This window comes from Primulina eburnea, chromosome 17 (assembly GCF_022965805.1).
Source record: "Primulina eburnea isolate SZY01 chromosome 17, ASM2296580v1, whole genome shotgun sequence".
In the NCBI taxonomy this organism is placed as follows: Eukaryota; Viridiplantae; Streptophyta; class Magnoliopsida; order Lamiales; family Gesneriaceae; genus Primulina; species Primulina eburnea.
The window spans coordinates 3989244-4005435 of NC_133117.1; the positions used below are offsets into that span (position 1 = coordinate 3989244).

At 34.7% G+C, this 16192-nt stretch overlaps 1 protein-coding gene across 2 annotated transcripts; it reads right to left on the reverse strand.

The window, feature by feature from the left end:
- Positions 1-724: 724 nt before the first annotated feature.
- Positions 725-11003, reverse strand: LOC140818498 (zinc finger CCCH domain-containing protein 64-like). Of its 2 annotated transcripts, none has more exons than XR_012114995.1 (10): positions 10858-11003; positions 10477-10750; positions 9478-9607; positions 9254-9373; positions 8496-8613; positions 7848-8299; positions 7132-7417; positions 6700-6793; positions 1680-1790; positions 725-1055 (listed from the first exon to the last, which is right to left on the reverse strand). XR_012114995.1 is itself a non-coding variant. In XM_073178469.1 (10 exons), the coding sequence occupies exons 1-10, from the start codon at positions 10933-10935 to the stop codon at positions 927-929; spliced, it is 1827 nt and encodes a 608-aa protein (XP_073034570.1). In that variant the 5' UTR covers positions 10936-11003; the 3' UTR covers positions 725-926. The 2 variants fall into 2 exon arrangements, 1 of the variants encoding a protein (XP_073034570.1); XM_073178469.1 differs by having other exon boundaries at positions 1680-1825.
- Between the last annotated feature and the right edge of the window lie 5189 nt (positions 11004-16192).

The following is a 16192-nucleotide window of genomic DNA, read 5'->3' on the forward strand; positions in this document are numbered from 1 at the left end:
GATCTTACGATCGTATTTTGTGAGACGAATATCTTATTTGAATCATACATGAAAAAATATTACTTTTTATGATAAGAGTATTACTTTTTATTGTGAATATCGATAAGCTTGACTCGTCTCACAGATAAATATTCGTGAAACCGTCTCACAAAAAACCTATTCTATTATCTTTGCGATACGACTATCTTAAACTAACCGTGTTGGAACACACACACATGTAGAGACATTCCCCTAAATATTTGAGTATGCCAAATCTTTTTTCTAATTTCAGTGCTTAAAAAAATTAAATATTAAATCAACTTATATTGATATAAAAAAATTTATCCTTCGTATTTCTTATTTTTTTCATAGTCCCAACACTTATTTGTAAGTAATAGGATTGATTATTTATCCACAACTAATTAAATTTAATTCTCAATTATCAGTATATAATTTATCATGTATTATTTACTTGTGCATATGGATTTGAAATATGATTAAATTAATAAAGGAGTTCCCACGTTAAACTATGTTCACCAAACCAAAATTTATACATTTTAAAACAATAAAAACAACCAAATTACAATAAAACAAAAATGAAAAGTATACTTATAGCCACCGCCTGGTGGTTGGATTGGCATAGTCCCTGAGAGATAGAAGAGAACGTCCCAACGGATATCTCTCCAACATTTGAATTCAATGTTTGAATTTCATTGTTTATCTTTACTATTGGGCTAGCATAAAGCAAATAAATAGTGAACATTTGTATATAAAATTCAATATTAACAACAGAGAAAATGCCTTTCCATCTCACTTGAGTCCAAGAACTCTTTATGGTTATGAGAGGACATGGTTCTAAAGCAAGTAAAAGCATAATACCCCCACTCCCTTGTTGTCATAAAAAAAAGGTATATTTGTATTTAGAGGTTGACTTACTTGCTCTTGTATCAGTGGTTTGGATCATACTCCTCAAATCGACATTTAAAATCGTCAGCCATTTTTGTTTCTTCATCTTTGGTCAGTTGGCAATTCCTCCAATCAGCCTTATCAGCTATATTCAACAACCCAGCCAGAACCTACAATATCAAATGTTGTAAAGTTAAGATGACCAAAATTTCATGTTCGGAGATGAAGTTGAAATTATGGAAGTTCCCAAAAAAGGGGAGCTGATCTCGCATCTAGGTTTGTCGAGTTGACAGAAATTGTGGAAGTCAATAAAAGGGGGCCGACTTTGCATCTAGGTTTTGACAAGTTGAATGAGGAGTCCACTAAAAAGCAACCTGATATTAGAATGCTGAAAAAATCCGAAAAAAATGTACCACATAGGAGGGAAAGCATGTGTTTTCACTAAAAAAATAAGATAACGATAAGAAACTTATAGTTTTCTTAGCGCGGATTTTTTAAGTTGTAAGTTGGTCTAATGAACTCAATCAAGCACTAGCAAGCTTGTATCGCTTTTTAAAAGATCGGGCCCAGATTAGGATCCAGTGTTACGTGAATCGTGCAATTGTGTTATACGGGATATGATATCGTACACACAGTAAAAAGCAACATTGGATTTGTGTTCCTGCAGAAAGAGGTTGGAAACAAGTATACAGTATAATTTGATGGCATTACTTCTAAAGTGTTTTTAGAGTTCAACGCAACTTTTAAAGCCGAGAAGTTGCAAACCTTGTTTTGTAGCAGTTTCATATTCTTACCTCGCGACCAAACTGAGCAGGAAATTTTTCATTCTCCTCGATGACATGTGACATGAATGTTCCCCCAGGAGCTTCCACATAAAATAAACTCTGATTCTTATCGAGATGCATCTGCAGTAATTTCCGTCCTTCAGAACTATTATCATCTGAATAGAAAATAAAGAAAGAGATGAAGTGAAAATGTTAATGATAAAAAAACATACAACTTTACGTTCATTCTTAGCAGCCCTGATATGTACGAACTAACATGGAAGAAAAACCATAGAAGCACTTGATAGGGCAAGAGGTGTTCCATTCTTATTAAGGTCTAGAACAATTATCTTTGAGTACCAATAACTTTACAGAGCTTGTTATCCAGTTTAACATTGGATAAAGAGTAAAATTGTTGTTTTTCCAATGAAAGAATTTCTAGAGGATACCTGTCCCGGGGGTACTATATTTGGAGTCTTGGCATCATTAGATCACGAAAAAATGAAGTTAAACCTTCCTTGACTATGTTTTTATAAGAAATGAAATTAATTAACAAATATAGAAGTTTATAATCACTGGGAGGGCAAGACATCCTAGTCCTGTACAAGCTTTCAAAGATTAAGAGTCTTCATCTATCTTGTCGTGCCCAAAGTAAAATCTAGTACTCAATACTTTTCCTCACTCAAGTTTTGGCTCATTGCACTCGCTTGATATCTGCTTGTTCCTTCATGTCATGACTCACTAGTAATTGCTAATACCACAGGCCATTAATTAAGAAGGTAATTTTCGGGTTGATCAACCTCAAGGGAAGCCATAATGGTAGCCACAGATTGTAGCACAGTCAGCAGTTTTCAAGAATATTTCATGATACCAATAATATTTTGGAGATATAATTCGGGAATTGGAAAGCGGGGCCAATGACCAGCACATAGCATACAACTCAAGCCCCCAACTTCGAACACACCAAAGTCTCCATAATACCCAAACTCATTTACTGCACATGAGAATTTTACCCAGGATCAACATGTAGAACAAGCAGCAGCAAAAAATGACAAGTATCTTAAAGATGAGACAAATAAGAAAGGATGAAAAATATCAAGGAATCAGGAAAACGGTGATATGCGGATTTGAATTAACGGTTGCTAGCAAGTGTAGGCGGGTTTAAAAATAATAACGGTCATTTCAAAAATGGTATATTGGAAGTTCGAGATTTAGATGGAAAATTCTGTTCAAATATTACAGTCCAAAGGAAGATCTTTACATCATAATTTCAGAAATCAATTACATGAGAGTTGGGAGAGATCAAAGGATGTGATTGGCTTCAATTTGAGGCTAGAAGATCTTCCTTTGGACTGTCAACCACCAATGAACCGAGCAGTTGGGAATCCACAATACCATCCATTCCTTATATAGAGCCTATTACATCTAATATTAAGCCAGCAGATCCACCACCGGTTCCTAGAAAACTCAACCTCCATGAGCCAATTCATACCAATTCTGGAAGAAACCATCATCGTCAAGAGAATATACAAGTACCCACACAAATTCAGACTGTTAATGAAATCTCCCCAATAAAAAATGCAGGTACACACTCACAAGAATTAATCATTACTGATACTCATGGGATCAACAACAGTGATCTTGTTGATAGCCTTGATGAAAGACCTATCGTTCTACGAAAAGGAATTCGATCATACACACAACACCCTATAGGCAACTTCATCTCATTTGAACGTTTTTCACCTACGTATTGTGCTTTTCTTTTCAATTTAGATCAGGTCCAAATTCCCCCCACCATAGATCATGCTTTAGATGATCCAAATTGGAAAATTGTAGTCCTTGATGAAATAAAGGCATCGGAAAATAACAACACATGGAACGTCACTGATCTTACATGATGAACAACCCGACTGAGGAACATATGGCAGCTACATATCGTGTGTTGAGGTACCTCAAATGGCTTCCTGGTAAAGGATTTCTACTCAGAAAAACTACAGACCGAAGAACTAAAGTCTACGGTGATGCTGATTGGTCTGGATACCCTACAGACTGACATTCCACATCAGGGTATTGCACATTTGTACGAGGAAACCTAATGATATGGCGAAGTAAGAAGCAACCTGTCGTTTCCCCCAGCAGTGCGGAAGCTGAATTTTGAACATTGGCCCATGGGATCTGTGAGGAGATGTGGCTCAGAAGATTGCTAACCGAGTTAAAAGTGGAAGAAAATCTCCCAGTTGAATTGTTGTGTAATAATCAAGCAGCTATCGGCATATCAAATAATCCAGTGCACCATGATCGGACGAAACATGTTGAGGTAGACCATCACTTCATTAGTGAGAAGATTGAGGATGAGATTATTATTGTCACCTACATTCCTACTCAACTACAAGTGGCAGACATACTAACCAAGGCTATCTTTCGTCCAACATTTTATGAATTCTGTTCCAAGCTGGGAATGATCAATCTATACAACCCACCTTGAGAAGGAGTGTTGATCATATTTACTTAGTTGGATAAGAACTTATCAATCATTTTATCTCTTTATTTGTATCTTTGTATTTTAAATTCCTAGGATTAAGTTATCTTATCTCCTTAGTTGTTTATTTAATCCTTGTAGACTCTTTAATCCTTGTTGACTCTACATTTATAAAAAATATACGGTGTTTCTCCAATTCTCACTTTATTCTAACTTCATATACCTTATATGTTTTAGCAAGTTTCAAGGGCATTACAGTGTTGGGTAGGGGTGTTCATCGGTCGGTTCGGTTCGGTTTTCGGTTTTTTATTTTGGTTTTTTCGGTTTTCGGTTTTACAAATATATAATCCGATATCCGAACCATTTTTCTTCGGTTCGGTTCGGTTTTCTACCGAAATAGTTCGGTTATTTCGGTCGGTTATTTCGGTTTTGATACAATTATTTAAATTAATAATATAAATATATTATAAAATATAATATGTTATTTTTTTAAATGATTTCTTAGTAAAATATTTAAATATAAAGTACAAATGAATTACATAAACAACAATCAACTAAGTATTCTTCAAAATAATTCTTCATTCACTAATATCATCTCATTAAATAATATAAAATAAAAATAACATTATTAATTTAATTAAATTTCGGTTTTTTCGGTCGGTTCGGTTTTGACATTTATAATCCGAAACCGAACCAAATTAATTTCGGTTTTAACATTTATATCCGAATTATAAAATTCGGTTTTCGGTTCAGTTTAGTGTTCGGTTTTTTCGGTTTGGATTTTCGATTTTTTCGGTTTTATCCGAAGTTTGAACACCCTAGTGTCGGGAAGCTTCGGAGCTAGTGTCGACTCGAGGGACACGCAGATCGAGGCGTCATCAACGGACGGACGACAGACACAAATATAATCACAAAACCTTAAATAATGATTTAAGAATCATTAGGAAGGACTTTAAATGTGCATAAATAATAAAAAAAATATATACTTAATCAACCGGATCGGTGATCGAAGCTAAACACCGACATAATCATAAAACCTTAAATAAAGATTAAGAATCATTAGGAGGAACTTTAAATGTGTATAAATAATAAAAAAATATATACTTATCAACCGGATCGATGATCGAAGCTAAACACCGATAGTCAGACCAAAAAGCCATTATATTATATAAATAATAATATAATAAATAATATATTTTAAATGTGTATAAATAATAAAAAAGATATACTTATCTAAGTTTAAAATCTAAACATACGTATAAGATACATATAAATATACAAAAAATATATATTTATCAAAGTTTAAAAACTAAATAACTATATACATATATCCAAAATTCCAATTATAGTTATATATATTTTTAAAACAAAAACAATAAATTAAATAAATTATATAATTACTAAAATAATATTTTTAACGAAGTCTAAATTCCAAATAATTATGTACATATAGAACAAAATATTAAATTTACGATTTAAAAAATTAATTTTTCAAAAAAAATTCAAAATACTGGTTGAACCGATTTTCCGGCATTCATAGGCAGTTCAACCAGTTTTTGACCGGTTTGACCGCTTAAATGGTTTTTTAAGGTGTTTCAAACTAGACTCAAGACCAGTTCCCGATCGAGCCGGCCTGGTTTTGAAAACACTGTGTGGGAGCCAAAACATGCCTATATATTCTAGATTACACACTTATAGATCTCTAGACTGAACATGAGATTTTTGACTTGATCCTTGATACCGAGCGTATTGCATTTCACATGAATCATATTGCTTTGTATACTCGTACATACTCGTATTGGGCAATTGTCGCTCACGTCCTTGTTTTTATCTTGGGCATTCCATTCCACGGTTCATTCGGCCAAGTCAGTGACTAGAGTAGTTGGGTTTTCGGTGGTGATCCAATGAAGGTTTTATTTGGTTTCTAATATTCTCGTGCAAGATTATGATTTCGATATCGGTTGTATTAACGTTTAAGACTGCAATCATTGTTCTGATTTCGTTTGGGTTGTAAGATGATTAAGTTATTTGGTTTTCGCTATTTAATTATTGTTATCAAGTTTAATTGTGCATGCTTATAATATATAGTAATGGCTGGGGTAAGGGCGTTATATATGAAGTGTTCAAATTGCTACCAACAACTTACGCATCAATGAACATAATTCCAATCACCCTTTTTTAAAAGTAAATCAAAATGAATCAACTATATTTTTCAAGATACGAATCACATTATTGGACTCCTTCCTACACATATGGCAATGACCTTTGTTTCCAAATACACACTTATTTCAGTCAATGATGCTTGACTGCTTCCAATTTGGCTGTCAACAGTCTGAATCTTCAAGTTAATAATTCAGATTCACAATTTACATTCATCTTACTGTTAGGTTTTATTTATTAAAATTATACAGCGAAATATGACGGTCTTTGCGATTAAACTTGCATCTGTTTCATGATCTTATGCCTAATAACAACTCTGATTCCACTATTTAGGGTTAGTTTCATATCTCAGTTATATGTATAGGTATCTATGAGTTGATAGTAGCACTTGAGGTCAAAATAAAAGCTTACTTTCAACTGTTGTGAACTTGAAACCCAACTTCTTCGCTGCTAAATTGAAAATATCTTTGACAGAAGTTGCACGAGATGATGGTACAGGAACAGCCTGCAAGAAGATAAACCAATGGAGTCTTAAAAATCATAAAAATACTAGAGGAATCACTCAGAGATTTTTCATAAAACTTTAAAGCCAATAACCTATATAAATTGATGGCTAATGAGCAGTTGACATTCATGTATATATTGGTCAATGTACATAAGGGAAAATGATGTGAAGTCGAGAATATAAACTCAATGTCAAATGGAAAAACAAAACACAAGCAACAAAGACATAACACAAAGTAAACAGGACTATTCCAGGTACATATGGGCAACAGGACAAGCCATACTACCAGCAATTATCAGTAAAACGTGCCCAGGATAAAAGAGTATAACTTTTCATACCTGAAGATTGGTATGTGTTCCACGTTTAGATATCCACTCGAAAAAAACTCCTACTTTCCCTTGGCTCTTAAAGTAAGCTTTAAGGCTGCTCTGGAATCTAGATATGCGTGCTTCACATTCTGGGGGTAAAGTAAGTGTGCTCGGCACATGTTCAATAGGTATTATGAGCACATGATCTTGGACTAATGGTCCTTTGGCGAGTGCACAATAGTAATCTTCTCCTATCGAGGCGATTAGATGAGACTCCACACTGAGGCTTGACAAACAAAACCAGCATTCTTTGGACCTGATACACTAATATGTTTATAGTTGTTGATTTATGTCACGCCAGAAATGGAATGAACCACAAGAAAACAATATAGCATGCCAGTGCTGCATAAAGCTATGCAGACTTTTTAAGTCAAAACTATGATCTATACGGATCTTAGATCAAATTAACAAATTCATAAGATTCTATATTTCTGCTGGGTTTTATTAAATCAAAACCTTGTCCAATTTCAAGCTTTTAATGATACTTCATTTTGGATTTATGATTCTTACAGAGAATCAAAATCATGTGAAAGGGCTTAACTTAACTTCTACCATTTGCAGTAATGTTTTGATCCACAACTAAAGAGTTTTTCATCTAACGAATTTTAAAGTCATTTGTCCATCGGCATTTAAGCTCCACGTAAATTCAAAAGTAACTATAGAACAAAACTTCAACAATCTTGTACCTGTTTGAGCTTCCAGTGCCAGATTCAGATCTCCTTCCAGAAAATCCTTCTCCATCTTCTAGTAAACTGTGCTTAAAGATGCACTCTGGACCTCTTTCACATTTTCCCTTGTTTAAAAAATAAAAACACACACCCCTGACAGATTGTTCTCTTGCCTCTGCGTCATGACGAAAGTGGCACTTCTCTCCTCTTGGACACAACCCAGAGGATACAAATTTAAAACACAACTTCTCACCATCACCATCTCCATGTTTCGGTCTTTTGCGAGAGTCATCATAACGCCAATATTGTGTATCAGAACTACTGTCTCCAGATCTTTTTACTCCTTGATCAGCAGAGCTGGCATTTTCTGAAAATGAATAAGGAGACAAAGTAGTTTTTGGCGGCTTTGTGCAAATCTCAGCAGCAGACATCATAGATGCTGGCATAGGTGAAAGGGCGTGAAGGAACTTCTGGAATCATAAGTAAAAATTATCAAGTGATAGTAGCTTTAGTGTCATAAAAAATATAAAAAGCATAACACTCTACATGACATTCTTCAGGTTTGCAAATCCAGAATTTATAAGTGCAGCAAGAATTTAGAAACATACAAAGCAGAAAGTCACATGTGAGGAAATGATAGAATAAAATTTGAAAAAGAACAAAAACCTGTTTGTTTTTATTTCCAACTGACCCAAGGGCTAAAAAACGAGTCACATGGACAGCACCAACGTTAACATAAGGTTCCCGATCATAGTAGACACCAACTGTCCCTGCAATATGGTAGCTACCATAAAAGTGACCTCATGTTAGAAATTATGTCAAGGGCAAATATTGCCGTATCATAGCAAAACGTTACAAAAATCATTTTCACACGTGTTTTCCAAACACCTACTCTTCGACTTATTTCACTTTTCAGAGATTTTGCATTTCACTTTTCAAAGATTTTTCATTTCACTTTTCAGAGATTTTGCGAGCACTGCTGACTGGGCTAAAACTGTCACTGCCACAATCTACCAACTAAACGCTTAGACAGTAAACTTACTAAACTCTTTTAGAACAGTTACCAGTATAATTTACACAATACTACGTGTTACCTGCATTCCGCATGCTGTTTCAGAAGTTATATTTTTTTCCTCATAATACCAGCCATTCTTTTACAGGATTGATTTTTGGGAAATTCTCAATGTGGATCTCTACAAAGCTTCGAGGGAATTTTTTTCTCGAACTAAAACTATTAGTTGGTAGACCCTATCTTAATTTCTCATTTGGATACACATGGCCAAAGTTTTAGATTTGCCTTTTTGATTCGTTATGTTTCTAATTTGGTTTTCATAGGTATTAAAGTCAAAACCATAAACTTTTCATGAGTTTACCAAAATCCTCTGGATAAACAATATCACATGAGCAAATTAAACATTCCTTACCGTGGTTTGATCTCTGATACTAAATCTGATAAGGTGGGGTCACCAGTAGATGAATCCAATATTCCAGAAGTAGCTTCAGATGCAGCAGCTCTATTTGTGACCCCTTTGGGCCATTCATTAGTAAAATCAAGTGAAGGAAGCAAAGATCGTGGCAAGAGGAGAATTTGAAAGAGAGAGATAGTGAGAAAGAATAATCAAGAACTTTATGTTTATAAGTAGGATATGTAAAGAAAAGATCCACAATTCCATGCTCCTCGGAGAATGCCCTCAGTGAATCAACATCATCTTGACTGTAAGTCCCAAATTGTTGAACACTTGCAGACTGCCTACCAGATAAGTACACCACAGAAAGACCTGAACACGAGTTTTCATATTAGCACAGGATGCAAAATGTTAGATATGCATGATACAACCCTTTGAAGGCCTGAACCATAACTTTCAAGCGCTAATCAGCTTTCAAAAATCAAAAAGTAAATAAATTAAGGTTACTTACAAAAAAATGTAGACAAGGGAAAAGCATGAAGAAAATCTACACTAAAAAGCAGGCACTTTAAATTGAAAACATTATGCAACTTCCAGTAGAGATTTGAGGGAAATAACATTGTTATCTAATATGCCCTGTGAAGTTAGGCTGTTAGGGTCCAAAGACACAAGCCCGTTGCAGTTTAAACAAAAACAATAACATCTACTGAAGCTAGTCTGACCTTAGATTTACACCCCAACATCAATTATTTTTTCTTTTTTCAATTTTCTTTCTTCTTTTTCACCCTCAACACAAAGTGCCGTTGTTGATATGATCATTAAAAAGTCCAGGTATACAACTTTCATCTACACCCAACAGAAACATCCTACGATTAAAAGGACTATAAACAACACATACAAGGATAAATGTGGTGTTTAACTTCATTTGTTACATTTGGTTAGTAGCCATAGGGATTCGAATAATTGGTAAAGCACATCAATATCTCATGAGGTGAGGCTTCACGAGACAAACAGTTCTAGTTACGTTTTTGTTACGTCCATCTCTTTAATTACTGTGTGGTCAAATTGCAGCACTACATTTCGAGCACTTAAACGTAAAAACGCATCCTACTAAAAAAAAAAGCCATACATACACAGAACGTATTGAAGAACCAGTTCAAACCACGAGCAAAAAGTATTCAATATGTAACTCAAATTAAAAAGGCAGAATTGTTAAGACTTAAGAGTAGGTAATTACATACCGTGTAGCGTGAACTTTCCACTGCCTCTCAACCAATACAAATTCTCGCAGACTTTCAAGCCATCCATCTTAAACCCTAGGTTTGCCGAATTTTTTGCAGCAGCAGACAAAATCTTTGCGGAACCAACACCATAATCGCCGATGAAGTAAGTCGGAATAGGGATTTGAGAGCGTCCTTCGAGGTAGTCGTTGAACTCCTCGAGCTGGTCCGGGGATTCAGGGAAAAACTGACCAACGCAAAACAACGCATCGAACGGACCTGCCGATTTGTTCACCTGCAAAGTTGAGATGGCGACAATACATCGAAAGTTTAATGGAGTTGGAATCGATAAATGTGTGTGTGTATGATGACGGTGAGTGAGTGTCGAGGTGTATTGCATACAGAGGAAACACGCTTGAAAAGCTGGCCGATGCGGCCGAGGACATCGCCGGAGAGAAGGATTCTAGGAGCGGCGGCCATGCCGGAGACGGCGATTAACTTCCAGAGAGCTGAAACTGAACTACGTGAAATGAAATGGTACGACAAATAAACGAATCTTTGGAAAATATGTAAAAATATATGTTATAATTATTATTTTTAATTTAATTAAATAATATTAAATAATTAATATGAAATTATTTTAATTTAAAAAAATTGTTTGATTTAAAAAAAAAAAATTGTTTAGATTTTTTTATGTAAAATATATTATGATTTGACGAGTTTTAGTATGTTAAAAATGATAATTATAAAATTAAATATTTCGGTATCATTTAAAATATTTATTTTAAGAGTCAAACAAGATAATATATATTATTAAGAATTACAAATATCTTCTATTAGAAATAATAATAATTTTTTTTACAAACTCGAGATCTTGTAGTTTGGTGAATTGTAAGCCAATTTTTTTACATATATTCAGTTCCTTATAAAAAGGGACGGTTATAAAAAAAAAGGATGGATACATAAATTTAATTAGTGCATCGACGCGTCGTGTGTTTGTATAATATTTTTTTATAATTTATTAGTTATTCTGCACACGCGATGCGTGTGTATATAATATTTTTTATTATTATCGGTGGATTAAAGTGAAATTTGACAAATTATGGAGTGATTAAATTGATATTTGAATGATTGAAATAAAAAAAATAAAAATAAAAGTGTGTGTTGAAATTTAAAAAATAAAAACAAAAGTAATATTAGTATCATATAAGGGTAAAATTGGAAAAAAAGTTGGTGTCCTCTCTAAGTAATTATTATCATATCTTTACATATAATAATATAGTATAGATAGTATAGATTTTGTTTAGAGTAAAATGAGGATCAAAATGTAATTATAGAAATAATGAGAGACAACATTGTAATTTTGATATATGAATTAAAAAAATAGAGAAAAAATGAGGAAAAAAAAGAAAAAATTAGGAATTGAACCTACAACTTGATGCTTAGAAAACCAAAACTGTTATGGGGACCCGAACCTAATTCAACACTTAATTGTTATTAAGATCAAAGTTAACAATTAAGTAATAATGGGACATAATTTTTTTTTAATATAAAAGTGCGGAAACATAAGATAATAGATCTAATACACGTGTCAGTGTAATAGTACAAATCTTGCACAACATTTATTTAACTTAATTAAAGTTCAGTCGTTATGTCAAGTCCTGAAAATCACTCTAATCTAAGTCCAGATCTCCACGCTAATCCTGAATCTCTCATCCTCTTCTTGATCATGATACTGCCCTACCTGTTGTCATGCACACATAAAAAACAAGACAACAGCCGGATAGCTCCGGTGAGAAATACATCCCAGTATAAACAATGTATACATGCAATCATATATACAATATAAAAGCATATAACAGATATTCCTAACATGTATCAAATCAGAAACATAAATCAATATCAAACAATGAATCACACTCAGACTCAGACTTGACTCATTCCTAATCTAGGGATCCCGGTGTCTGGATATTGACAAATATATCGAATCTCAGTCGATAGGAATGACTCCATTCCTAAACGGCATCGATATAATTCATATATCCAGTGTCTGGGCGAATCGGCCACATAATTGACGAATCAGCTAATGACTAGGCGAATCAGCCAGTGTGTGAGGCCCAGGGCCGAAGAGGGCGGGGGTGATCGCCGGTGCCATCAGTTGCACAGACAATGAGCGGCTCCTGGCAGGCTTCTAGGTGGAGAGAACATGAATGAGCCGTTCTTACACCGGCAGGAGAGGGATTCCGAAACTGTTCCATGTAATGGACTGTACAGTTGAAGAGGGCTTAAAACATTTGATTGGTACTACTCATATCACGAAGGTGCATCTTCTTTTCGGTAGCTCATCACATAAGAACTCCAAAGTTAAGCGTGCTTGACTTGGGGCAATTTTGGGATGGGTGGCCTCCTGGGAAGCTTCCCAGGGTGCGTGTGAGTGAGGACATAAGCACGCTGGAAAGACACGTCTTGATACAGTGAGGACAGTCGTCGAATCTGGGGCGTTACAAGTGGTATCAGAGCCGACCTCTCCGAGTACGGTGTGGTTCGAGGACGAACCAAGCGGAAGCTGGTGGGCATGTGAGGCCCGGGGCCGAAGAGGGCGGGGGGTGATCGCCGGTGCCATTAGTTGCATTGACAATGAGCGGCTCCTGGCAGGCTTCTAGGTAGAGGGAACATGAATGAACGGTTCTTACACCGGAAGGAGAGGGATTCCGAGACTGTTCAATGTAATGGACTGTACAGTTGAAGAGGGCTTAAAAGATTTGATTGGTACTACTCATATCATGAATGCGCATATTCTTTTCGGTAGCTCATCACATAAGAACTTCAAATTTAAGCGTACTTGACTTGGGGAAATTTTGGGATGGGTGACCTCCTGGGAAGTTTCCCAGGGTGCGTGTGAGTGAGGACATAAGCACGCTGGAAAGACCCGTCTTGATACAGTGAGGACAGTCGTCGAATATGGGGCGTTACACAGTTACTAGACGAATCAGCCGATAGCTAGACGAATCAGTCTATGACTCAATACATTGCTCCAAAAGGTGAAATCGCCCACCTTAGGCGCCTCTCATCCCCGGCCCGACAGGAATGTGAGAGGAGGTAAATCATGGTGACTCAGCCAACCAACAACAGCTAGACCTTATGCTACGCCGTGCACAAGGAGCTCCCCCTCATTGGAGGGAATTTAACTCCCACACTACCGCTTGCGAGACTCGATCCCTTGTCATTGCTCCAAGATTCACTGCTGCTGACCAACTGAGCTAAGCCCATGCGGGCAAAAAAAAAAAAAGGGTGCAACACAAGGACTTCCCAGGGGGTCACCCATCCATTGTCTATGAATCAATAGACCACACACATCAATATCATTAATTGCAAATATCACTTCAATATACTAAGTATGTGATTTAGGGAAACTCGAGTCAAACCTCACTCGAGTTGTGCAATCTCAACTCAACATTAATTTATACCTTTCTTTCTGTCTTTCTGAATCTGTCGAAGTCTCGAACGCAAAGTCTATCAATACTCAGTCTGGCAATGACAATAACGAGGAATACAATATCAATATCCCAATCAATCGGTACTGGATATAATCAGAACTAAATCACATTTTGTTTCAACGGCATAACTGCACAATTTCAATATACCCAGCAATACAACTCGACACATATCAATTCCTGCAACTCATGATCAATAAGGATACAAATCTGACATCATATCTCAACCCAATCAACTCTGAAATTCATAACAATTCCATAATCAGTCTGTTTTTCAATCTGTATTTGATTCTACGATGTCTAACATGTCAAGAACATCATATATGAAGTGTATTCGATTCCAACAACATCATAATTTCAAAACATATCAAAACATAACACAACTTACGTCCAGTTGTAGCCGACGTCGATAGGAACACAGTACCGAAGTCGGATTCAAAATCAGACGGGCGGATTTCTCGCGAATCAAATTCCAGTATCAAGAATCAAAGCTTTCCCTGGATATCCGTTTTCTTCTTGTTCTGAGAAGAAAAGGGCCGATTTATATATATATATAAACATTTCATGCATGAAAAGGGGCAAGTGGCTTATTCTTCATAAAACACGTTGCACCGCGGGTGCGCTGAGCCTACGGCCTTTCTTCCAAATTTTCAAAATAGACGACCGCGGGTGCGCTCACTTTTGTACCGCGGGTGCGGTGTCTCTATTGTACTAATATCATACCCTACTGCCCAACTACCGCGGGTACGGTAAAAAAACAGGGCACGGGTGCGGTCTCCCTTTACCAATAAACTCAAATTTGGCAACGTCGTTTCCCAACGTATGTTCTTCCATCACCTTATTCATAATATATATCAATTCAAAAGTATCAAACTCAAATCTCGGGCATTACAAAAACTCTATTTGTTAAGCTACATATGACTTGGATTAAATTTTTAACAATTTGTTAATATATATAATTATTAAAAGCATACAATGATATCAAAAATTAGTTACAGAGTTTCAAACTTAATATTATAATATAAATTTGAGTGAGCTTAAATTTTAAAGTGATAAATTATTTATAGCAAAAAAAAAAACACTCATTATATTATATATCCAATGAATTTGTGCCTTAAAAATTGGGTTTGAACTTAAAGTAATAAATCAAATCTAAAATATTGATATGAGAATATTTGTCAAAATGACATTGGTCAATTTTTTTTTAAAAAAAAAACTAAGGATTCAAAGTTTATTTGAAACACTTGAGATCTATCGACCAGTTTCATTTAAATTCAAAATTTTCATTTTTAAAATTATTGTTTATTATATTTTAAGCGTACTTTCAAAATTAAATTTTATTAAATAAAATCGATAAAATAGATGGATATTAATTTGTTTGAAATTCATATTACATTCATAAAAAATTTACAAATTAATATATGTGTAAGATATTTTATATACTAATAAAAACATTAATAATTTATTTTGGTTAACAACTTCACACATCATTCTACAACATTTCTTTAAAAATAATAAATAATAAATCGCCAACAAATTTTTCTTGCGATGTGTGTACTCCATTCTCTAACCTATGACGGGCCTAATGTTGATTTGTCCCTGTTTATAAAGATATACATGTGTCATCACATGATTTTTTTTATTGTTTAAATGATAAATGAGAATCGATGAATAATACTTAAATAAATTAGTGAATATATTATGAAATGATTTTATAGATCTATTTTCGTGAGACGGGTAAATATGATACATAGTTAAAATAAAAGTAATATTACTTTGGATCCTTAGGTTTTCTTTAAAAAAATTAATGTACTTTCAAAGGTAACTTTTATTAAATAAAAATTTGATAAAATAGATCGATATTAATTTGCTAGAAGTTCATATTACAACTATATTGAAATATGTTATCAACATTTATCGAATTTGAAAAAGAGTCGGAAGAAATGGTTTGATCATCTTATCTTGATTTCTCGAACCGATAATTCCATAAATGCGAATCCTAATGCATATAGATGATACAAATGGTCCAATGGGAGCAAGAATTTCCAAAAAGATTTGGAATGCTTGGGGGAGATGAAAATAAACATAGATCCGGAGATTTCGAATAGGATAATCTTTCGAACTATAGCTGAATCTATCGTCAAGCAAGAGTTTAGAAATTAATATATGCGTACACTAATAAAATATTAATAATTTATTTTGTTTTAACAGTTTTACACATGTCATTTTACAATACTTATTTT